The sequence below is a fragment of the Monodon monoceros genome, unplaced genomic scaffold (assembly GCF_005190385.1).
Source record: "Monodon monoceros isolate NGI ecotype Baffin Bay Population unplaced genomic scaffold, NGI_Narwhal_1 Super_Scaffold_18, whole genome shotgun sequence".
In the NCBI taxonomy this organism is placed as follows: Eukaryota; Metazoa; Chordata; class Mammalia; order Artiodactyla; family Monodontidae; genus Monodon; species Monodon monoceros.
This window is the reverse complement of record NW_021703774.1, coordinates 5701140-5726899: the sequence shown is the minus strand read 5'-3', so window position 1 is coordinate 5726899 and position 25760 is coordinate 5701140. Positions and strand designations below refer to the sequence as shown.

Here is a 25760-nt window from a genome sequence, read left to right as displayed (position 1 = left end):
TATGGTATTTGTAAAACTTCCCTGAAATAGACATGTAGAGAGTGGTCTATTCCAGCTTGGTGTTGTACAATTAGGTGAAAAGGGGCTGACCCAGCTGTACCCTACTCTCCAAGGACTGATTTTCCAGTCCCTGTACGCACTCCCACTGTATGTTTGTATGAATCCTCCTTCCACCAATTTATAGCCCACAAGGAAAAAACTGAGTAAGTGTGCCAGGGCTTTTATAAATTTCATGATTTTAACTATGTGTATTTTTTTATCATCACGTGTCTTTGAAAAGACATCTGCAAAAGGATTTGGTGCTTCCCCTCCTCCCACAGCCAAAGCAGTGACATAATTTAACTTTTTTCTCTATACACCAAATATGGGAAGATATTGAAGTCAGATTAGGAAACGATGTGGCATGAAAACCTGCATCTGCCTTTAAAATGTATTTTTTTTCAACTCCATGAAAAAACAAGGAAGCAAGACCTAGATTTTTTATATTAGTTTATCCCTCCTACATTCTTATATGAAATGTTGGCATTAAACTTAAAATATTTCATATATTTTGAATAGAATTGAATAGAATAGAATTGGATATTTAAAAGCATAAACTGAAGAAAGGCTCAATGAGTCTGAAAATGAAAGTTTACAGCTGGAAATGTATTAGTTGTTTTTATTAGTTATACATACATAGTTTAAATAGTCAGAAAATGTTACGGTTTGTTTTGAAAAATAGCAGCTCCCACCATGATCTCTTCTATTTTCCTCTGGTAGGACCCAGCTGCTTTTACCTCTTTTAGCTAGACATGTAGGTCCTTATCTTTGTGTCTCTATATAACATGCTTGACTGTCATTTCTTAATTTTTTTTGTCAGTTTCTATTTTTATCTATTGACTTCTCACTCTGGAAGAAGAAAGAGTAACTATCTTTTCCACCCACCATTGCCATATCCCATCATTTCAAAATGGTTGAAGTATAATTTTGGTTAGATCAAAATTCAGGGCATATTATGACTACAATTTACAGGTGAAATACATGGGAAATGTGGTTACTATTCATTGCCTGCATACTTTTTTGATGTTGGTGATATTGTATTCCTAGAGTTAATTAATTAATTTTATTAATTGCTTCATTAGATTTGTACTTGGTAATCCACCCTGAACTCTTTGGCAATTGTCTAATCTTTCTTTAAGACAGTGAGATGCATCATGTATCCTACGGCTTCCATTTTCCAGAAGAAAAATTTTCTGAAGCTTTCTGACCTGCTCCAGGTTGCACTTCTTGCCTGGTGGTCCTTTCATCACCTTCTTGACTTTTGCCTTGGCCTCATACTTGTTGCCAGGTTTCCATAAAATGCCTGGTTTCTTTGCATACATGATTACTTCCTCAGTTTACTCATTCATTTTGGTGGAAGTAATTTCCTTAGAGAGCAGGCATGGGAGCATATGTTTGGAGAAAATTTTGAAATATGATTAATCTTACCCTAACACAAGTTTGGTAGTTTTGTCTGAATATGGAATTCTACTCTGGAAATAATATTCCCTCAAACTCTCGAGGGCATTGTTCCATTGTCTTTTGGCTTGTAGTGTTGCTGGTTGAGAAATCCAAAGAAATACTTTGAATGTGACCTACCCTTTGGTTTTCTCTCCCATCTCTTTTAAGATCTTCTCGTTTCCTTCAGGGTTCTGAAATTTTATGATGCTGTGCCTTAGTGTGAGCCTATTTTATTCACTGTGGTGGGCCTCTGGTGACCCTTCCCATTTGGAACATGTTCTGTTCTAGGATTATTATTAAGTTATTAAACTGATATTTCTTCAATTTGCTTTCATTTCCTCTTTAGGGAAGTCTTAAAATTCAGATCTTCGACTCTTAGACCTCCTGGACTAGTTCTCTAATTTTATCTTATCTTTACTATTTTCCATGTTTGAATTTTTGCTCTAGTTTCTTGGTGGCTTCCTCAGCTTTATGGTACAAACTTTTTCACTTCTGCTCACGTACTATCAATCCCCAAGAGTTCTTTTTTATTCTAAATGTTCCTTTAAAAATACAGCTTCCTATCCATCTTTTATCCTTATAATATCTTATCTTTCTAATAATATTAATTACAGCTTTTCAATATAGAACTTCCCTAATACATATTTGACATATCCTGTAATTCACCCACTTCAAGTGTAAAATTCAAGGATATTTTAGTAAATTTACCGAGTTGTACAACAAACACCATAAAAAGATTTTAGAATATTTCCATCACCCCAGTAAGTCCCATCATGTTCATTAACTGTTACTCTCCATTCCCTCCACCTCACCCTGTCTTAGGCAATCACTAACCTACTTTCTGTCCGCATACATTCACCTTTTTTGGAATTATACAATATGTGGAATTATACAATATGTGGTCCCTTGAGTCTATTCTCTCACTTGACATAATGTTTTTGAGGTTTATCCAAGTCACAACACATATAAGCATTTTGTTTCCTTTTATTGCTAAATGGTGCTCCATTGTACGGCTACACCACATTTTGACTATCTGTTCGCTAGCTGAAGGACTTTTAGGTTGTTTCTAATTTTTGGCTATTATGAATAATGCTGCTGAGAACATTCATGTGCAAGTCTTTGTATGGATATATTTTCATTTCTCTTGGGTAAACAGGAGTAGAAGTCTTTATTATATTTTATGTTTTATATTTTCTTTTCCCTCAGTGATCTTTCTCACAAGTTCAGTTTTTTCTTTCTGTTTGTTTATTTTGGTATCTCTATTTCATTCTATTCCCTGAAATAGGGAATTTTGAGTTGTCTTCTTATATTAAGAGTATAGGGCTAATAAATTGATTGAAAGCTCTGGGTGGGGTGTTTTTAGTGTGAGTTTCATGGCTCCCTGACTAGATCATTGACCTGGAGACTCTCCCACGTCTGTATCATTAGGCCGTTCACGTGGCTTGGTCAGATTCCCTGGGGAAGACTCTTCAATCTGCTGTTGAAGGGTAAAGTACACAGAATGTACCTTTGCACTTAGCTCTGTGAATTCACTGTGGTACTACTGCCTGCAAACGTGCCGTGTCTCCCAGTCCACAGACCATCTGTGTACCCTCTTCATAGAGTCACCTTTCAAACTGCCCCTGCAGGGTGAGGGACAGTAACACAGCTCTGTGAGCTGTTAGGGAGAATGAGGACCTGTGAACCATCTAAGAAAGAAGATGCCAGATGTTTCCATTCTAAGCTGTTGTTGTTGTTGCCGTACGTGGGCCTCTCACTGTTGTGGCCTCTCCCGTTGCGGAGCACAGGCTCCGGACGCACAGGCTCAGCGGCCATGGCTCACGGTCCCAGCTGCTCCGCGGCATGTGGGATCTTCCCGGACCGGCCCGTGTCCCCTGCATCGGCAGGCGGACTCTCAACCACTGCGCCACCAGAGAAGCCCCCAGTTCTAATTATTGAATGGAGTTTCTACCTCCTGGAATCTGGTGTCCTTTTTTTTTCTCTGAATTTTTTTCTTTTTCTTTATTTTTGGCTGCCTTGGGTCTTCGCCACTGCATGCGGGCTTTTTCTAGTTGCGGCGAGCGAGGGCTACTCTTCGTTGCAGTGCGCGGGCTTCTCATTGCGGTGGCTTCTCGTGTTGCAGAGCACAGGCTCTAGGCAGGCGGGCTTCAGTGGTCGTGGCACGCGGGCTTCAGTAGCTGTGGCGCATGGGCTTAGTTGCTCCGCGGCATGTGGGAACTTCCCGGACCAGGGCTTGAACCCATGTCCCCTGCATTGGCAGGCGGACTCTCAACCACTGTGCCACCAGGGAAGCTCTGGTGTCCTTCTTTAATTAAAGTAAGAGAAAAATTGGCATTTTGGACAACGATAAATTATTTGAATTCTAACACTTGAGTATTCTCGAACCATTTGAAATCTGAGAGAGATGGTGGAATATATGAGCCACTCTTTCACTTCATTAGATCCACTAAGCTCTTATTCTCTGTTTTTATATAATCAGGAAAAAGAGAATGTTTTCCCCTTTGCACAAAACCCAATGTCTTTACTGAGTTAATACTGAATTGATGTTCCCCTCTTTTAAAAAAAAAAAAAAAAATAGAACATCGACTTAAGGGATATTCACCTTATTGGTACTTTTGCATCTTGCAAAACTATAATTAAAGATAGATAATGTTCATCATGTTATCTATCTCTTAAATAACTCTAAATATTCAATGTCTTAAATAAGGAAGCACATAATACACTCATTCTTTTAACAGTGATCAGGAAAAACAAATCTTTCTCTAGATGAACTTACATCCTTTTGTGTATCAAACTACAATTATTATAAAACTCAGCAGTTCTATTTTTGATTATTTGCCAGGAAAATAAACGTAGAACTCCTTTTCAACTGTAGCAGTCACTTCATTTTAAATGTAAAGTAGCATTAATTTCTCTGCCCCTATTAATATATTTTGCTGTAAAAGTGCTTGAAGGTCCTATTTTTATCTTTAATTATTTAAATTGCCTTTTTTTCTATAATAGGCAGAATGTAAAATCTAAATAAAAATATGTGTTCCAGAAGATGAACTGAATTCAGTATAGGAAGACAACAGGTATTACCCTCATTTAACCCAGTATCCTTTTATTTTTCCAAGGATGTGTGTTTTTAATATAAGCTAAAGGGTTGGGGGTTTATAAACATTTTGCTGGTTTGTGATAGGAAGAAATGACCAAAATGTAACATTAAATACTCCTTGATGACAGTACAAATACTCAATTACTCTTTCCCTATCTGTACTGTAAACAGCATACAACATCCCTTAATAATACATAATGACTGAACATGGATATGAACTTGACCAAGGGCAGAAGTTACCATGTTCAAATTCACAAAGTACATATTATAAGATAAAAACAGGATAGTATTCTGCTGTGTGAAAATCTTCTTTGTTCTTATCAAGTTCAAATAAGAAATGGTTAATTGCTTAGGTGTGAAAGCACTTTTTTTCTCTTAACCTTTCATCAAATAAGAATTTTTTGGATGCAGTGTTCTTTAAATTTTAGGCGTATCTGGCTAAGCTGTCCTACACATTTAACTTTCTGGTATGTTTCTCCCATCAATCATTCCTGATTTTCTCTGATTTTGTCTTGCTCTTTGTGGTGTGAACCACGGGGACCACAGCCAATGACAAACTCAGATTCAGTAGCAGAGCTGGCAATAAAGCTTCTTTTAGCACCTCTGAAGCTGCAGTGAAACCACTAAAGAGCATCTCAGAAAAACTGAACTATTTTCTTCCGGCCTCAATATCACTTACTTAAATGTCAAACTATAAATTATATCAAGAAAATAAAAATCTACTCCATTACTCTTATGCTTCTTATAAAGCTCTTCTTTTCCACACATGGATTCACTGATTTTAATCACAAGCTGGTGTAATGATTACATGACTATTAAAATGCATGTAATTAATCTGAGCCTCGTAGTTGAGGTTCTATTTTGCATAAGACCAAAGAAAGAAATGGTTAACCAAAATTTTGAATAACTTTGAGGTACCTGAAGAAGAAAAAATCTTTCAAGAATATAAACCATAAGTTGGAACCACATAGTGTGACCAAATTAAAATGTGAATATGTTTTTGGTCACACGCAGGCATCAGAAATTCTGTTCCATTTTCATAGACTCTAGTTTGCTTTTATAATTACTGAGCTTTCCTCTGGGAGGGTCTGGCACTGATCCTAGAGTTTTTTCTTAGCTTCAAAGTAGTCCTCAACCTAGAGTTTGAAAAATGTGAGTTTCATGCTTCCTAACTCATCTTTGTTTTCCCTCTTTCCAAATGCTAATATGTGGAGTTGAAGATTATATTAGAAAACTAGTTTGCTTGCCCTGAGAACTTTTCTTATGTATCCAAAGGTTACTTAGAATTAACTTACTTCCTGAAAACCTACAAAAGACATTCAGAGCCCAAAGTCCACAAACTCTAAAACAGTCCTTTAGACAACATTATTTTATGAAATTCCTGACATAATTTACATAATTTAATGACATATTTCAGAAATAAGTTTATAGGCTTAGGAATGGCAGTATTCAATAAGATTAAACATTAAGACAGGAATATTTTGATATTTCCAAACCTCAGATGTAGTAAGTTTTTGAGATTCAGTCCTGTAGATTCCAATGGGAACATCTCCAGTAGAAGAACATAACTTCTGATACAGTCTGGCATAAGTCCTGATCCATAAGTCATCCTCGGTGATTTTCATCTACAATCAGATGAATTATTTACATATCAAATTTTTAAGAAATAACCCAATGGTAATTTTTCACTCTTTAAAGGTAGATTTTATTGATATTTTGAAATCTCAAAGTGGCATTCATAAGTGCTTATACATGTATTAAAGTTTTTTATTACATTCCATCTCAGCCTTATCCCTGGGTTCACCCAAACTTAAGAAACCAACTGCTCCATTTGTGGCAGCATGGCACTGTATTAGTCCCATATACTTGGAATATCACTGGTAATTGATTGGGAATTGTTGGAAAACCTGTAAAGACTCGTTTGAATGTTGCAATAACCTTAGTGGACAGGGTCTGCTGATGTTACAAATCTTGAAGTGCAAAGGACAGTCCAGCACAAAAACGAATTGTCCATCCAAAGTTCTACTAGTACCCATACTGAGGAAGATGTGTAAAAGTATGGAGCACAGGACTCACAGACAGGAGGCATAAGTGCTGGTCTCTCTTTGCTAAACATGAATTTGAATTTGTTAGCAAGACACTTCATTAAATACACTTAGGCACAGTATACTTATTTATAAAACAGAGAGGTTAAATGTCATGATCGCTGTTTACCTTGGCAGTGTAGCATCCTATGTCAGAAACTGTCAGTCTCAAATACCTGCCAGAATTTTGTACAGAATGGCTACCTTCAGGATCACTTTTGTTCTGAATTTTGTACAGAATGGCTATCTTCGGGATTATTAATTTAAATAATGTTTTCCCTAAACATTGTTTAAGGGATTAAAAAAAACTAGGATGCTATTCTTTGAGCACATATTAGAAAAAAATAAATAAATGACATAGAAGAGTTAGCCAAAGTACATTATAGATGGCTTTCAGAATTGCCTGTCAGAATAATCTACACCAGAGATTAGTAACTTACAGAGCAAAGAAACCCCGATCCTGGTGTAGTGTCCAATCCCAACAGAAGTCTGGTGATAGAAATCATGTAGTCCTTCACAAATGACTGCAATATAAACAAAATATGTATTTATTGTGTGTAAGAAATACACAGAATAGCTTAGAGCATGAACACCTTATCACATCTTAAGGGTTATTTCTTGCAACACATCATTAAGCCCCCATAAAAAAGGAAATAAAAATCTATCTTGCCAGTGTCCTCAATACACATGTACAGTTAAGCTGTCCTTAAAGAAATATGGGAAATGATTATTTTCTAGAATATCTGGATATGCTTAAATTTTATGGATGCTATTGGACATGATGAAAACATTTTTAGATTTTTAATAACAAAAACTATAAGCCGAAATATAATAGAGAATGTTTTAAAAAATCTAAAATGACTAAAATTTACAATGAAATATTTCAAACGGTATTTGGTTTTTCGTTAGGATTAAACTTGATGCTAGTAGAATACATTTCTATATAATATTTAAGTAAATCTAAATATTAGTGAATTAATAGGTTAGTTTTTTTTTTTTAATTAATTTATTTATTTATTTATTTTTGGCTGTGTTGGGTCTTCGTTTCTGTGCGAGGGCTTTCTCTAGTTGCGGCGAGCGGGGGCCACTCTTCATCGCGGTGCGCAGGCCTCTCACTATCGTGGCCTCTCGTTGTGGAGCACAGGCTCCAGACGCACAGGCTCAGTAGTTGTGGCTCATGGGCCCAGTTGCTCCGCGGCATGTGGGATCTTCCCAGACCAGGGCTTGAACCCATGTCCCCTGCATTGGCAGGCAGATTCTCAACCACTGCGCCACCAGGGAAGCCCAATAGGTTAGTATTAAATACCATCATGAGACTATTTTGTTTGCTAACATATATTTTGACATGTTGTTAGAACACTACTCAATAGTTAGAATATTAACTGAAAAATGCTTCTAGTTTCTTCAGTTTATTTTTTGGTCTGAGTGAGAAGATAGACTTTCAACCCATACAAGCAAATTTCACCATGATATGTAACAATTACTTCATAAATCGTATGAAATTACTGCCTTGAGTTTGATCGTCAGGTGTTAACAAGTGAAACATTTAAATAATCATCTAGGTATTTTGCACCCTTGTTGCTGCAAATGGCATTATTTTGTGGTTGTTTAATGGCTGAGTAGTATTCCATTGTATATATGTACCACATCTTCTTTATCCATTCATATAGAGATTATCATACTAAGTGAAGTAAATCAGAAAGAGAAAGACAAATACCATATGACATTGCTTATATGTGGAATCTAAAATATGGCACAAATGAACCTATCTACAAAACAGAAACAGACTCTTACACATAGAGAACAGACTTGTGGTTGCCAAGGGGGAGGGATGAGCTAGTAGATGCAAACTATTACATTTAAAATGAATAAACAACAAGGTCCTACTGTATAGCACAGGGAACTATACCCAATCTCCTGGGATAAACCATAATGGAAAAGAATATTAGAAAAAGAATGTATATATGTTTATAATTGAGTCACTTTGCTATACAGCAGACATTAGCCCAACATTGTAAATCAACTATACTTCAATAAAAAAATAATAACAATAAATCATCTAGTTATTTTGTATAGCAAAGACTTTAAAAGTTATAACACCTTTTTTTTTTTTTTTTTTTTGCGGTACGCGGGCCTCCCACCGCTGTGGCCTCTCCCGTCGCAGAGCACAGGCTCCGGACGCGCAGGCTCAGCGGCCATGGCTCACGGGCCCAGCCGCTCCGCGGCATGTGGGATCCCCCCGGACCGGAGGACGAACCCGTGTCCCCTGCATCGGCAGGCGGACTCAACCACTGCGCCACCAGGGAAGCCCTATAACACCTTTTAAATAAATCATCTAGACTACTTTGTTGATTGCTAATTTCTTTTACCAAGAGCTAGTTTCAAAAAAATAAACCCATCTAAAAAAGAACATAAGGAAACACATCTATTCCATTTTTTTCAGGCCATTTATTTAAATGGCCCTTTGGTTTTCAAGGCGTATTAACCTCCTAGTAATTAGGACATGAACGTATTGGGGCCACCAAGAGGAGCTGTGACACGCACCCCTGTTAGCATCATTCAATCTCATTTGTAGCTCAGTGTGTGCTAAAGAAAAATTTTAAACAAATTCTTGGGCACTTAAAATTATTATTTCCAAAATAAAAAACAGAAAGCACTCATGGAAGAGAAATTAAACTGAAGATTTGGCAAATGACTATTTTAAATTATTTTAGAGCCAGATGTGGTAATATAGCTAATGTTTACTGTATTCTTCATCAACACATTCTTTGTCCAGAGGTCATCTGTCCTGTAGCTTCATCAGGGCATAGACTAGAGTTAGATGTGAGCCAAAAATGTGGATAGCCCCATTTAATATCACAAAATCCATGCATTAAGTCTTATGTGATGCAATCATAGAACATTTTTCATAGAAGATCTTTTTCATATCTATTTAATTTTATTTCAGGTAATAACTTTTTTAATAATTGGCTTTCCTGATCTACACAGATGAGAATTAATAAAAATGATTAAAAATATGAAAGCGATCTGTGTTTCAAGTGGGATATAATAAAACCCAACCAAACAAGCAAACAAACTCAAGCATTATACAAATGCAGAGTCATTTACCACAGGAAAAGGGTCGGGAGTAATCTAATGAGGTATGCATGGCTTGAAGATGAGTATTCCCACTGAACACTGGACAGTTGACCTTCCTGAGCCCTTGTCTCATCCATATATTATGATTGATAATACTACTTATATTACAGTTTTCCTTGGGGAAGCAAATAAAATGAGGCCTAGAATAGAATTACATTAATAGTAAATCACTATAAAATTGTAGTCATCTATAATAGTTCTTGAATATATAAGCATTTATCTTTAAGAAGATGGGTTTAAATCATTAACCAAAACAATTAGATTGTATATTTTAAGAATAGAAGAATGCATGGTATATAATTTTAGAGAATAAAATATTTTAAATTTCTAATCTCTTTTTAACCTGTAAATAAATACTCTTTACCTGTCTGAAAAACCTACCATTAAAATATCTCATTTGACATCAGAAAGTAAATGGGCAATTACTACTTCGAAAATTATTGTTCTAGTTCATTCTTTCTGCAGCTGCTAGCTTTGGAAAAAACACAATTTCCTGTATTTCTATGTGTAACAAAAAAAGTGAAACAAAAATGAAAGGAAAGTAATAACTACTGCTCTCCAATTCTACAGAATGGTTTTCCTTCTACTTAGCTTATATATCAAAGACTTTCTCATGAGATTTCGTTTAAACATAAGGTACTGTGGCTAAAATATCTGAAAACCACTGGTGCATAATGACAGCAAGCATTTGACTGCTATGGATATAAATCCCCTCAGAGGCAACACTTCTCTTCAAACAATCCCTCCCTTGAACCCCCTCTTTGAGAGATCAGAATTACGTGTGCCTGGCAATGGGGTCTGGGGTAGAAGCCTGGCTTCCGGAGTACCCAGATAATGTGTCTGGAAACTTTCGGGAGAACAGGAGTGTTTATGGTTCTTTACTGTGTTGTTCCCGCATTCATCTGGCATAAGCAGATGGTTTGAAACACGGCCAGAGACATAGTCATAGGCATAATTAGCCCAGAGGCCAGTAGAAAAGCCTTAACTCTCTTTGGATTAGTTTATTCAGCCAAGCATGGAGGAAGAGGGTACATAAAATACACGATCAAAAAAGACAACACAATGCTTGAATGCTTAATTTGAGATTAAAGTTATCAAATAACTTAAAGCCTTATGAATATCTTTTTTCTCTTAATGGATATATTTTAAAAGTATCTGATTACTTGATTCAGAGAGTATGAAATATTGCTTTTGTTCAGTTTCTGACAGAGTTAAAAAAAGATTAAAATATTTTAGTGTAAAATAAAATCTCTATGAACTTCTTAGCTAAAGTTAAGAATGATAAAATGACAATGTAAAACTCTGGCATTCAGGAACAAACCGAATGGTTCTTAGTGGTTGTAAAATCTTCCTTACATTTTTCTGAAGTAGGCAATAATTAGCAGATGTCTAAAATGTCCTTGGTTTATCAGTTTATTGACATCATTTGCTATTACTTACTAAAAAAATATGTATTAGAAAGAAAGCTGTCTTTTTTTTAACCTAGTAATTCTTCCTTAGCTTTTATTGTCTAGTAACGTGCTTAGAGGAATATGAAAAATGTATTAAAATGTCACATTAAACATTGTAGGACACTGGTGTCATAGAATGCCTGATATCACTTCATAGGTTATTCTGAAAAATAATTTTTTCTTACAGTGTGTTTCATAGGCACATTTATGTCATTAAATACATGAAGTAAAATATTGGATTACTTCCAGAGCCAATTTTCAGTTAACAGCTCCAAGAGAAACACTAGTTGTATTATGCGTTTGATAGAATCTAAAGAAAATAGAAAATAAACATTTTAGACAGAAACAAGAAACACTGCATACCTGGTAAAGAAGCGTGTCCAACATGCTGATACTGAACACCCTCCCGGCAGCAAAAGGCAGTCGGAACATAAAGGCCAAATTAGAACCTCGCTCTCTTTCTTTCTGTTCAGAAATTTGAAAAAGAAAAATTTGTGAGCATTCTCTATTTTATGCTTTTCTACTTACTTAAATTTTCCTAACATACGTGAAGAAAGCCATTTTTATCACGTGGTTCTTAACTATGAATGTGTCATGACTTCACTTTTAATTGTATTTTTAATGTCCCTTTACTTTTCATAACCAAGTTTTCCTGGTTAAAAATACCCAATAGTAAAGAAAGCTTAATCCTTTCATACATTAAACATTTATTTACTCTTAGTACCTATTTCTGAACAGGATTTGAAGTGACATTAATAAAAGGAACACACATAATAACATTATTTCATCAAATATAAAAAAACCTAAAGCCACATAATGTATCCTAACATCTAGAACATCTGCTTTTGAATATTCTCATATGTGAGGACAAAAAACACAGGCAAGTAAGGGCGATCACAACCAGTGGTTCCTAGCTTTCTGTCATTCGAGTTTTAATTTACCCATCTGCCTTTAAAGTTGTGCCAACCATACCAATCTCCAGCTAAGCTTCTGTAAGTGACAAAAAAAGTGTGTGTGTTTGCGTGTGTATTACGGTGGATGAGGCTTTCTTTTGAAAAATTCTGTTGCTATTAGTGCCTGCTAATAAATGAAGGCCTAAGACCCGATGTTTGTGTAAGATTGGAAGGAATTTCTTAAGAATGAAACTTAACCTTGTACTTAAGTGGTAACCCCAAAAATGTTCGTTTCTTTTGCTGCCAACTTCCATTTAACAAGAAATACAAGACACAGCCAAGCCAATAAAAAAATCACCCCTCGCTCTCAGAGGCAATGGGAGGAAGCCCCTGTTTCTAATGTAGCAAATTTGGGAGATCTCAAGGGAGGGGACGTCTCTGGGTCCCCCTTTTTAAGAATGGAGGGGAGGGAGCATTGCTGAAGGAAGGGGTCTTGGAGAGGACGGGGGCCACTGCTGCTGCTTGCTGTCATGATGGTACTAGAGAGACTTGACCCCTGGGCTTCCCCTGGACAGACAGATGAGGCTGGTGCTCAGAATCAAACCTTTCAGGGAGAAACAGGAGTTATTCCACCACATCTAGGCCCATCCAGACTATAAGGACATCCTCACTTGAGATGTAGACAGAAGGAGGGATACGCAAGTGGTGCCCCCTTGGTGTCCGTGTCCATTACATCACAACGCAGTCTCTGATTTACTAGGCTTGGTGTCAAAAATGCTTCATTTGAACCGCCTCGGTGGTTAGGAGATGCCTGGAATGAGCTGTCTTCTTGCAGGGATAGACAGGCTTTCCTGTGAATTGGGGGCCACATCTGGTTCTTAAGGTGTACTGCCAAAACCATAGATCTTCAGCCCATGTTAAAGCAAGTAGCCAAAATAAAGTGCCGAGACCCTAAGAATCTGAAGTCCAACATCTGTCACGAGGTCAGGTGGGAAACAGCAAGACTGCTGGGCTCTGCACACGGCTCATTCAGGGTCTTCTTTCCCAGAACTTGGCGACGGATCTCTGTTACCTGCCTGGGATCTTCTAAGCCAAGGACCATCATCTCTGTTCATTGTTCACTCCTCTAGCTAACAAGGGGCTTGGGACACATGGCAAAGCACGATTTTATGCTTTTGCATGTTTTCTCATCCCTTAAAATTTTTAAATCAAGTTTTGTTCTTTTTTTTTTTTTTTTTTTTGATGCAGACTTAGCTGCAGTGGAACTAGACAGGGAATTAATTTGTTCATGGTTAGACTCAGAGAGTCGTGGTGGTCGGGTGGTGGCGATGGAGAGGCACAGGAGAATGTTCCCAAGGTGATCATACGTGGGGCTGGGGTGGGTGGGAGGCAGGGAGTGCGCAGTGGCTGCACAGACGGAGATCCGAGGAGCCGGACACACTGAGCACGTTCCAGCTGTAGAGGAAGATGTGGTCTCAAATACTGTTCAAAAATCAAGTCGGAGGAAGACTGAGAAAAGCCATAATTTAGTGATTAGAACATGATTCCAACTCTGGCCTCTCCTCTGCTCTCTCAGTGTGAAACCGTCTAGTTTTTGGCTTTAAATATCTCATCTTAGGACTTCTAAACCCATACATTAGCGTTCACATCTTTCCCAAAGTTCAGTTACAGCTATCAGCCTGAATAGTTTTTTTTTTTCCAATTAGACAACTTTTACTAAATGAGAAAACTACATTTAAAATGTGTTTTAAAACAAAATGGAATTAGAAAAAAAGACATATGCATTTGAAAGAAGGTTGCACTGTGCTGAAAATCAAATCTCTTGCAGTAATACAATACGCCAATTCTTAAAACGTAAGTCAACAGAATTCTCAATTTAACATTTTCAAAGACGATATTAAGGTCAAGAATTTCACATCTATGGTAGCACTTATAGAAGGGCATTTATAAATATGATGTCCATCCCTGTGAAGCTTACACATTTGACAACGCTCAATAAAAGCTTTTAGAATCACATCCAAAAGTGCTGCATTCAAAGCATCACAAATCTGTGTCCTGTAACATCTGTATGTTGACTTTTCTACTCCTGTCATTGGTTAATACTACCCTTAAAAAAAAAAAGAGAACAGGAAAAGAAATGCTGCAGTAAACCCTTGGTCATGTACAGAAATTACTGCTACTATAGTTCACTACAAAGCATGTCTATACAATACCATATGAACTTTGATCATGAATATCTTTCTGTAAACATAATCTCATGCTTTACTAAAATGAATTTCTCATCATGCTGAATAATCGCCTAACTAGTTAATCAAAGGTACTGACTAGTCAATCAGAGAATCTCTGACCACCATCTCCGCATCCCTCTCCCCAGTCCATCTATTAAATTTCCAAACTCCAGCATTTATCCTTAGAATTATTCCCCCTTTGCATCCTACTGCTACAGTACTTGCTGGGGCTTAAACCGACTATTAATTTGCCAACCTCTAGTCTTTTGTAACACCCAGTCATCCAACACGATGCTGCCAATTCATATACAAACAATTGCAATAATGTAAATTTTTGTTCATAAATCTAAAATCAGTTTACTCTAAGATTCAGACTTTCTTGCAGAATACATGACTGGAGAACTCAAAGGCAAGATTTCTGTGAAAAAGCAACATATCCTCATGAAAAGAGCTTGTCCTAAGAATTTCCTGACAAAAACTTGAGTCTATGGTAAGCTCGGTGGATCAGAGGCAGGGTGATCTTTGGCACATAGCAGTTTCTTTCACTCACATTATCCCTGCTCAATGATTTACTGACGGAGAAGATACACTTCCTAAATCCAATGGGTTGTTCTCTAATTTTAATAAAGGTTTAACCAATATGTCAAATGTTCTCTTTTATTATATACCTACATTTACATAGATGCTTCAGTTAAATTACATTACGTAGCACATTTAATTTAAAAAAATTTTGGTTCAGTTACATTTTCATACACTGTATTTTCCAAATACAGAAATATTCTTTTACCTTCAGGGCTTACACTGAAGGAAAGGTACTCTCTTCCTTTTTCTACACATCTGAATCCTATTGATAAGTATCATTTTATAAGTCATTCATTATTAAAGGTTCCAATCAAACATTAACTCATTCATTTATTTACTAAATTAGTCAGTTAACAAATACGTGTTGACAAGTCTACTTTACATAGGGCATTATCCTTAGTGCTAGGCATACAGAATTCCTGTATAGAACTCATAAATTCTGTTAATATAGAATTATTATGCATTGAATATGGACCAGGCACTAGTAAACAAATATGGATACTTTCCTTGCCTACAAGAACTCACAAACTGTAAGTGATACCAAAAACAAATAGGGAAGACACCGGGGTGAGAATATGCAACAAAACAGGGGTAGATGCTTGGGTAGCACGTAGGAAGGGCGTCTACCGTAGTCTTCTGGTGGAAAAGTCGAGAGACTGAATTAGAAGTGATGTCTAAGTGGAGACGCAAATATGAGTAGAAATTAGCCAGTAAATTTGGGAAGGGCAGGTGTTAAGCAGAAAGTTATAAACAAAAGGTTCAGCATATGCTAGAAGCTGGATAGGAATAAAGCTTAAAAGACTTGAGGAGCTATAAGCAATTCTGTTTGAATACAGCATTGAGTGTGAGTGTACGGGCTGGAAGAACAGGTCAGAAGTGAGACTGGAACAGAAGTCAGGAATTAGATGTTAAAGTTCCAGGACACTTGAGAAGAAAAAGGATGTTATCAAGAATTACACTGAAAAACAAGGGTGAAAATTGGGACAGCTCCAGGAAAAACAGGACATACAATGAACCCATTTTGAAATCATGTTAACAATTTTGAATTGTATCTTAAGTGTAATGAGAAAAAACTTACATATTTTTTAAGAGGAGGAGTGATATGGCCACATTTCTAGAATGGTCATTCTGGTGACAATATGGAAAATGGACTGGAAATGGGGAGGTGGCACGGGGATACCAAGCAAGTTAAACGAGGGTGTTAAGGCAGCAATTCTAGTGAGAAATGAAGGTTTACAGAAACAGATCTTCTTCAAATATATTTAGACATCAGACATTAAATTTGAGGGGATTTTTGACTGAATGGGGTAGTAGAGAGAAGATGAGGATGATATCCCACTTTCTGGATAACTGGGTGGATAAGTGTGCCCTTCTGTAAAAAAAGGAGAGGTGGAAGAAGAGAAGACTATAAGTTAATTTGGACTTGAGTTTCAAGGTTAGTAGAGAAGTCCAATTGCTAAAAATATGGATCCAACAGACAGTATAACACACAGTGGTTTGGAGCTTGGATTCTACAGACAGACAAGGTGACCAGTCAAGTATTGCCACTTCTGGTCGGACGATCTCGTACAAGTTACTTAAGTTCCTTCTTCCTCTGTTTCATCACCTGTGAAATGGGGTTCATATTGGTGATGACATTGCATTGTCATTCTAATAAATAAACAAGATAAAACATCTAAAAGTATTATGTATAGTAAGCACTTACTGTCTTCTATTACTAGTAATTCTTCAAACACATCAAATGATGCATCACCTTGTGGACTTGATATTGCTTGCTTTCTTCCTGTACTGATACTTCCAAGTTTTGACTGGGCTGGTCTGGTGTTATCATTATAGCTCAAATATCACCTTCCCAAAGAGACCTTACTTTATCACCTTATTTAAAGTAGGCGTTCCCCAGTTACTTCTGAATATAACCCTGTTATGACTTTCAGAGATCTTCTGAAATCTCTAATTCCTTGTTTATTTTTTTATTAGTTAACTGTTGGTCTGAGGTAGCTCAGTCAGTCCCAGAACAATGCCTAACACAATGCCTGGCACACAGTCAATGACATTTTATTGAACAAATGAATAAATCCTTTCCACTTATAGTAGTTGCCTACATCTAGCGAAAATTTGTTGCATAAAGTTTAAAACATTTATATTAAGAGGGAGGAAGGAAACCCTTTGAGGTTTACTCAATACCCCTTCTTCTCACTTTGGTTCTTTAGGTTTGAAGATGGAAAAACTACAATGCTTGTGTTATATAAATTTCTCTGACTTTAGTATTTCTTTTGACTATTGTGTTTTATAAAATACAATAGTAAATATTTCTATGATTGCTTCTCGTATAAATATATAATACCTTTTTATCAGACATATCGTATTTGCTTCCTTAGTAGAATTCTAGATTCAACTGAAGCTTCCATGATGATTTTGTGTTTTCCTAACAACCACTTATCTAAAAATACCTAAAAGAAATCTGAGAAATCCAAATCAATATTAAAAGATCCCAGACACTTTAATACCCTTGGTCTTACCTATTTCTTTCATTTGGTTTGTTATAATGAACATATGCTTTTGTTGGAAGAAGGGATGTGTTTCTGGCAGAAACTGTGTTTTTTTTTAAACTGTGTCCATCCCGTACCATATGGAATAGATGATAAAATTGTTGGACTTAGCAGAACGGTGTGGGAGGTGAAAAAAAGTCAAGAATTTTATTGGCATAAATTAATGGTTTCTATCCGTATTTTCTCAGCGATTGGCTTTTCTCACCATTCATCCTACTTGACCTTCTTTACACTGTTTGACATAACGTCTTCTTTTTTTCCCCTCTTTTCCTCCCTCTTTCTCCCTGTCCCTACCCTAGTTCACCAACAACCCTCAAATCCTATTTCCAAATTCTCAGGTCCTGGGCAAACTAACTCTGCCTTTCCTCTCACAAAACTGCTTGCTCAGGGAGTGGCCTTTTGAATGCAAATACAGAAAATCCTTATATTAAAATACCAAAGCCTTCAATGAGTTGCTAGGGTTTTATGTATCCTGTTTACAGAGCCTTCCCCAGAAAGAGACTCATCTCTACAGAAGGTACCCCATCACAGGGGCTCTGCATAGCAGCTCTGAGATGCGCTGGCTCTTCCAGAACAGGTTTCCTATCAGAGCCTCTCACTGAAGTGTGTGCTTGGGAACTGAGGAGAGGACCCTGGGCCATCGGTGGCTTTATATCTTTCTTTCATTTCTCCTCTCTTTATATTGCAAACAGAAAGAGGAGGCGATTCTAGTAATAAAGAGCATTTCTCTCTGAATGTCCACTTTTCTTCTTACTGGAAAGAGTAGGTTCCCACTACACCCATGCACACACACACGTACACAAACACACACACGCACACGCACATCTGTTCCAGTCTAAGTGGCAGCTTAGAGGGGGTGCATTTGATGGACACTCAGGGAGTCCACCTTGTTTATGAGGACTCAAGGCTAACTCAGACTCACGTCCCAAAAAACCCTTGAGTCAACCCAAGGCAAGTTCATGCTGAAGGAGTTTGGGGTGTGCGGGACCCTCTTCCTTATCTTAGAGAGGAATGCAGGGTCTTCTAAGCAATGTTATTATCCTCCTACACTAAAATACAAGTGGTCCTTGCCTTATAAATAGGGTGATTATGTAGTTAACCATCCAAATCAGGACATCTTGACAGGAGCTCCTAGTAATTATACTGAGACAATAGCCATACACTAGGAGTGATGGGCAAAACTGGACTTCAACCACGCCACTTATATGTTAGAAATATGTGTTTTACAAACAATACACACAAATGGCTTCCTGCACCCTGTTCTCCCGCGAAGGCCCTGATGCTCCTGAGAATTGAGAAATTTGGAAAAGTGGAAGCTTCTGAAAGACATGTAGGTTCAGAAATAAAGAAAGAAAGGATGTTGAAGGATTAAACATGTGAATTTTGGTGTGTGGGGGGGGCATGAACATTCAGCCTGTGACAACTTTGAAACTATTGTGTGAAATCGTAATACTATGCACACTCTTTTTTTCTTTTTTTTGGCTGTGCTGCACAGCTTGCAGGATCTTACTTCCTGGACCGGGTATTGAACCCAGGCCCCATCAGTGAAAGCGCCGAGTGCTAACCACTGGACTTCACTACGCACATTCTTAATAGATACATTTGTACATTAAAATAGTTATCCATATATAAATTACATATCATCACTCCTCTGGAGTAGATCAGGCAGTGCTTTGCTACATTTAAAAGCAATAGAAACTAATTAGCATTCTCAAATTCTTCCTGGACCAATATGGGGGAAGGTAAATATTTTCTTAAAAATTGGATAAGAAATTTTCCTAATGAATTCGGAAGATAGCACCAAACTCTCCCTCAGTCATTATAGCACTTAGATTATGAATAAAAAGTAGTCCAAGTTGTTTGGACAGAAAAAAAAAAGAATACGGCAATGTGTTTTTGTTTGTTCCGATATATCTGTCTCCCGTCAAATTACAAATTCTATGTGTTTTATTCAAATTCATAACTTCTAGCATTGAGGAAGGCATATGGCTCATAGTAGGTGCTCAGAGAATATTTAGTGGCTTGAATTTAAATTGAGAATATGTAAAATTTTGCCTTCTGGCTTTAAGACGGCGAATATGTTAAAAAGTAAATGATATTCTTGCCTATTTCTCCCAGAATATATCTCCAATGTGTATTATTTTGCTCTACCACTGACTACATAGCAATATATGATTTATAGACATGACTGTTTCTATTCTGACACTCATTCTCTAACACCAACAGGGTGTCCTACAATTCAATCCTGACGCTCACTACTCAGAGTTGGCTCAGACCCCCAAGACTGCTCTCATTTCAGCCACCATCTCCAAGTCCTTGGTGTCTCCAAACCAACAGCACTTCTTCTCCATCCAGCTACAAATCTGGGGCTTCCCATAACAGCCTCAGTTTCAATAATTTTCCAGAATGCTCACAGAACGTGTGAAAGTGCTATACTTAATGATTATCATCTTAATATAAAGAATGCAAATGAACAACAGATGAAAAGGCACACAGGGCAAGTCTGGGAGGGTCCTGAGCACAGAAGCTTCTGTCTCCATGGAGTCTGAGGGCACCACCCTCCTGGTACATCAATATGTTCACCAATCAGGAAGCCCTCAAGCCTCATTCTTCAGAGTTTTATCAAAGTTTCATGATGTAGGCATGATTAATTAACTCATTAACCACATGATTAAACCCAATCTCCAGCCCCTTTCCCCTCCCTGGAAGCAGGGAGGTGAGGAGGTACTGAAAGTTTCAATCTTCAAGGCCCCTCCATGAGTTGCCTTGTTAACATAAAATCAGGCATGGTTGAAAGGTATGAATAACAGAAGACACTCCTATCACTTAGGAAATTCCAAGAGTTTTTGAAGTGCTGTGTCAGGAACTACAGACAGAGACCAATTATTATTTTTTATTATACTGTATTATTCATCTCACTTTTTCATTACCTTTCTTCTTACATCAATGTGTAATTACCATATGATTGCTAAAGTGTAATTATGATCATCACAGGAGAAGGTTCAAAAGCAATTTTTAAAAAGCAGTCTTGAAGCAAATTGCACCATAAGCATGAATAAAATTCATTTTTATGAAATGCATCAAAATAAGAGAAATGAAATAAGTCTTTAGAGGGAGATGAGACAAAAAATTTCTCTTTTTTTTCTATTGTTGTTTTCCTCTCTTCGGGTTCCTTGTTACCCGTCACATTTCCCATCTTTGCTTAGCTCTCACACTGTGTTTCTGCTGCCCACTACATCAGATTTTTAGGAGAAGTGTCAATGACCCAATGACCAATGACTGAACATGGGAAGTACAGTTGGTCCTCTGTATCTGCAGGTTCCACACCTGCCAATTCCACCAACCACAGACTGAAAATACTGGAGAAAAAAAATTCCAGAAAGTTCCTAAAAGCAAAACCTGAATTTGCCACCTACTGGCAACTATTTACATAGAACTTACATTGTGTTAGGTATTATAAGTAATCTAGAGATGATTGAAAGTACACAGGAGGATGTGCGTAAGTGATACGCAGACACTACACCACCATTTTATATAAGGGACTTGAGCATCCTCAGATTTTGGTCCCTGCTGGGGTGGGGTGGGGTGAGAAGGGAGGGGTCCTGAAACCAATCCCCCATGGATACCGAGGGACGACTCTACTTTTGAGTAAACAGTAGCAGTAAGGTAATGTCAATATCCAAGACAAGAAAGATAATGTAATAGAAAATAAAACAACTCAGCAACGATGAAAGAATAATCAGATGAAAAAAATACAAACTAAAGCATGATGGTCTGGTCCATTAGGAAGTTATTATTGTGGATATTCTTCAGTGAGTTGTTGCTTCCAGAGAAACCTTGAAGAGTATTCCTTCATTAGCAATGGCAACGACATATCTACGAGAATGCAAGGTCTACCACGAACACATCAGCTACCAGGCTGAATGCAGGCTAACCTTCCATACTCATTCCTGCAAATCCTATCACTTCTTCAATTTGAATGACAACCACTTCATGACAAAAAAAAGTGTCTTAAGCAGCCAAGCTGGTGTCTGTTTTAAATTCAAAACCTTGATTGTGTTTCTAAAGGTGAAGGCCCCATCCGTGAAGGTGCAGGTGCATCTAATTATAGGTAGAATAAAACGATATTCATAATTGCGTTCAGGAGAATAAAAATCCACCACTTCCTCAGCCAACAGTAACTCTAGAAAATATTATTGGGAATGTATTTGAATACTGGAAACAAAGATCAGTTTCCTAATACTAAAACTACCTCCCTGTGCTTAGAATACAAATATAGGAAGATAATTACTTTACACAGTAAACTAACTGTATACGTATAAGTGATAAGTAGCACTGATTAGAAGTGAACAGTTACCATTATCACTGATGCCATGTGTGTGAGATTGCCAGGGCTGCCATAAGGAAGTATCATAAACTGAGTGGCTTAAACAACAGAAATTTATTGCCTCTCAGTTCTGCATGCTCAAAGTCTGAAATCAAGGTGTTGGCACTTTTTGGTTCCTTCTGAGGACTGTAAGTGAAGGTTCTCTTCCAGGTCTCTCTCCTTGGCTTGTGGATGGCTGTCTTCCCTTTAAATGTGTCTGTCTCTGTGTCCAACTTTACCCTTTTTACAAGGATGCCAGTCATTTTGGATTAGGGTCCACCCCAATGGCCTTCTTCAACTTGCTTATCTCTGTAAAAACCCTACCTTCAAATAATGTCACCTTCTGAGGTAGTGGAGGTTAGGACACCAACACATCTTTTTTGGTGGGTGGAGGGACATAATTCAACCCACAATAGCACAACAGTCTAAAACATTTCTATGTGACGATCCTATTTCAATGGATAAAAATGATAATAAGTGAATTAAAAAAGGATTTTCCATGGTTTTATAGCATTCAAACCATTGGTTTCAATTCCACTTCTCCTAACTCCTCTGTTCCTAATAATTAGGTAATGTATTGATTTTTTGTATTCTTCTTGGGAAATATCTAGAAGATGCAAGGGTAAACATAAATCTAAAAAAAATGAATTTCCCCGATGCCAAAAAAGAAAGAAAACTCCCCTCTCCCACTTCTTTTTCCTAGTGAGTTTCCTTAAAAATAACTTGGAATTGTAAATCCTTTCCATGTCTCTTTGAGATGGATACAAAGTCTGAATAACTACTAGCTAGCTTTGTATCCTGGGAATGCTCTCGAGGTGGGTGGGGGTGGGGTGGGGGTGGGGGGGCCTTGGAACTATCTTTTTGAAATGTGAATGTAATGTATCCTGTCTCTCTCTTTGGGAGCTTAGCCTAGGTGCCTGGCTCCAAGTTGTAACTTTTTGCTTGCTACAAAGTTAGAAGACATTTTATTTTTCCTTTGGATCAAGACAGTTAACATGTATGTAAATGACTGTATCTGCCTGGCTATATAAAAGGATAAGATGTATTTCTTTCTTTGCAATGTCTTTAGTGGATTGCTGAGATGCATATCACAGTCTGGTTTAATGCTTATTCAAACAAAACTTTTCTACATTTCTGAAGAGGACTTCTAGGTTGGATGAAGATTTTATTTTTAATTAATTCCCCAAAAGAGATCAAAATCTCATTTTGTTCTTCTTTTTCCCTCATGCAGTAGATACACAATAATATAGACACACACATTTACCAATATGAAAATCTCTTCCACAATTATGACCTTACATCAACTGATCTGGAATAAAACTGAATACACACAATAGAATATTTATTAGTGATGATGTTGACAATAGTAATTTATAATTATGAGTTTAGGGCTATCTATTTGAGTACTGATTATATGCCAAAACTGGGCTAAATATTGTGACTAGATTGTGTGGTGTGATCTTGGCAATGACCCTATCATTTGGCTATTACCACTATTTTCCAGAGACAAATCCCAAGGCTACAAACGTGTCATAGATTTATCCAGGTTCCAATCCTACAAAGTAGTAGAGCCTGTCTTCTTCATCATGGGGTGAGCCTCCCTCTCTTGTCATGGAGGAGACTGTACCACACCAGGCCAGCATGGGTTCCACTGGATTCCCATCCGTGGGTTTGCCTTTGGGTTCTCAGCCATTCAGCTGTGATTCCCACCCTTTCCATGCTGTTAAAGCAGTTTGACATAAGGGATGCTTTCTAAACATGAATGGCTTTAAGTTTCTCTTACTGCACTTACTCAATGAAACTAAGCAGGATACTGCCTTTTGTTTTTCAGTCTCCTAGACCTTCCCTGAGTTCCAAAGGGCAGATTCACTTACTAATTAGGGGAGTGAGGGAATGCAGAAAGAAGCAATTGTGCTCCATTTATAGCTATTATAAAATACCGGCTATATTCCCCCTGTTATCCATATATCTTTATAGCTTATTTTATACCTATAGTTTCTCTTAATCACCTAACCCTATATAGCCCCTCCCTCCTTCCCTCTCCCCACTGGCAACCACTAGCTTGTTCTCTATATCTGTGAGTCTGCTTCTTTTTTTGTTATATTCACTAGTTTGTATAACCTTTAAAAATTGTGAATCACTGTATTGTATATCAAGTATACTTCAATAAAGAAAGGAAAAGAAAAGAAAAAAGGCAAGGAAAGAAAAGAAAAGAGTAGTACAGCAATGGGGCCTGGTAGTGGTTCCTCCTTGGGGAATGTACAAAGCATTTACATACATATCTCTGAGCTCTGTGGGAACTAAGGCTCCCACCCTGGTGGAGGATGGTAACTTCAGGCAGAGCATAAGCTCGTGAACCCAGACTGGCTGGAATGAGAAGGTTGATGATTGAGATTCCTGGAATACCACCTCCAACCAATCAGAGGAGAGTAACACACCCTGCAGCCCCCTCCCCAAATTTTGCCTATAAAATGTCTTCCCCAAAAACCATCAGAGAGTTCAGGTCTTTAGAGCACTTGTTGCCCCGTTCTCCTTGCTTGGCCCTTCAATAAACCTTTCTCTGCTCCAAACTCTGACCTTTCAGTGTATTTGGCCTCACTGTGTGTTGGGCACAACAGTTATTTAATCTGTCTTAAACTCTGTTTCCTCATCTGGAAGCAGTGTCTAGCAACAAGGTAACTATGCCTATAAAGGGGCAGTGGCAAGGCTCCACCAACACAATGTATGTGACCAGCGTTGAAGATGGAAACCATAAGACAAGAGTACCTCACTCTGTGAGTACCTCACAGACAAGAAGTGACCTCACTCAACAGTACGTCACCCAGGAATCAGGACAGTGCCCGACATAACAGGTAATCAAGATAAAATGAAGTGAAAGAAAAAAACTAACCAAAAAAGAATGTAAGCCATCCTTATCTCTATTTTATAAATATTATTACAAACAATAAAGATGGCATAGATTTAACACATTTTCACATGTATAAGATTGGATCTTATTTTTTTCTCTTACATCGAATTCTCCCAGTACACTAGTATCAAGTACACCTGGAATGCAAAATCCATTTATCCCCACACTCAGCCTGGATACTGAGAAGAAAACCACACCTTTCTGTGCCCATAACATGACTTTGCAACAACGCTACTGTCTTCCTTAGCGTTATTCTCATCTCTTCCCAATCCTAGTAAGTCCCCACTTGAAAAGAGCCTCATTAAATACAATTCCCAACTCTTGATAAACTTTGACCTTCCTTTCCCCACTCCAAGACATTGACAAAGCTCTCCTGAGTCTTAATTAGCTCCATCTGATTGCAGGCATTTTTTAGATTTGTGGGGAGAAAATTCATCTTTGGCTATTATAAAACCACTCTTATTTCTTAGGTGGACTTGAGTCTTTGACATGTCCAGACCAACTTTTTTTGGATCCCAGGTATATGTTTTTATTCATGGATGGCTCATTTGGGGTACAAATTTTGGAGACCTTTTATATAAAGCTGTGAAGAGAGGTGTTGGCTAGGAAGGCAAGGAACAAGGAGTTTTAAGCAAAGGCAGATGTTCTGTTATCCTAAAGATTCCAAGGGCATTTATGACAGCAGTCATGCATCTAAACAGGTGACAGGCAGGTGGATGGATGCTCATGGGATAGAAGAGCAAACAACTTTCAATTTTAATAAATATTTATAAACCGAAAAATAAAACCAAAAAAGCTCTCTTGAGGTGACAGCCTCCCTTACGTAAGCAATAAACTTGGCTTTGTCTCAGATTGTGAGCTTGTGTCTCATATTATCTCCTTTGGGAACTGACTTTCAACAAAGCCTACAAGTTTCCTAGGACTTTAAGGATTTATGAAAACTGCAAATTCCTACGTAAATATAGATGTCTTGACATAGTACTCG

At 37.5% G+C, this 25760-nt stretch overlaps 1 protein-coding gene across 1 annotated transcript in view; it reads right to left on the bottom strand.

Annotated features, from left to right (window-relative positions):
- The window catches only part of KCNT2 (potassium sodium-activated channel subfamily T member 2), a 288035-nt gene that overhangs the window by 42095 nt on the left and 220180 nt on the right, over window positions 1-25760 (bottom strand). Inside the window, exons 23-25 of the mRNA XM_029229997.1 lie at window positions 11613-11714; window positions 7101-7184; window positions 6073-6201 (exon numbers count right to left, since the gene is read on the bottom strand). Of these exons, the coding sequence (XP_029085830.1) occupies window positions 6073-6201; window positions 7101-7184; window positions 11613-11714 (315 nt within the window). The remainder of the gene's footprint in view (window positions 1-6072; window positions 6202-7100; window positions 7185-11612; window positions 11715-25760) is intronic.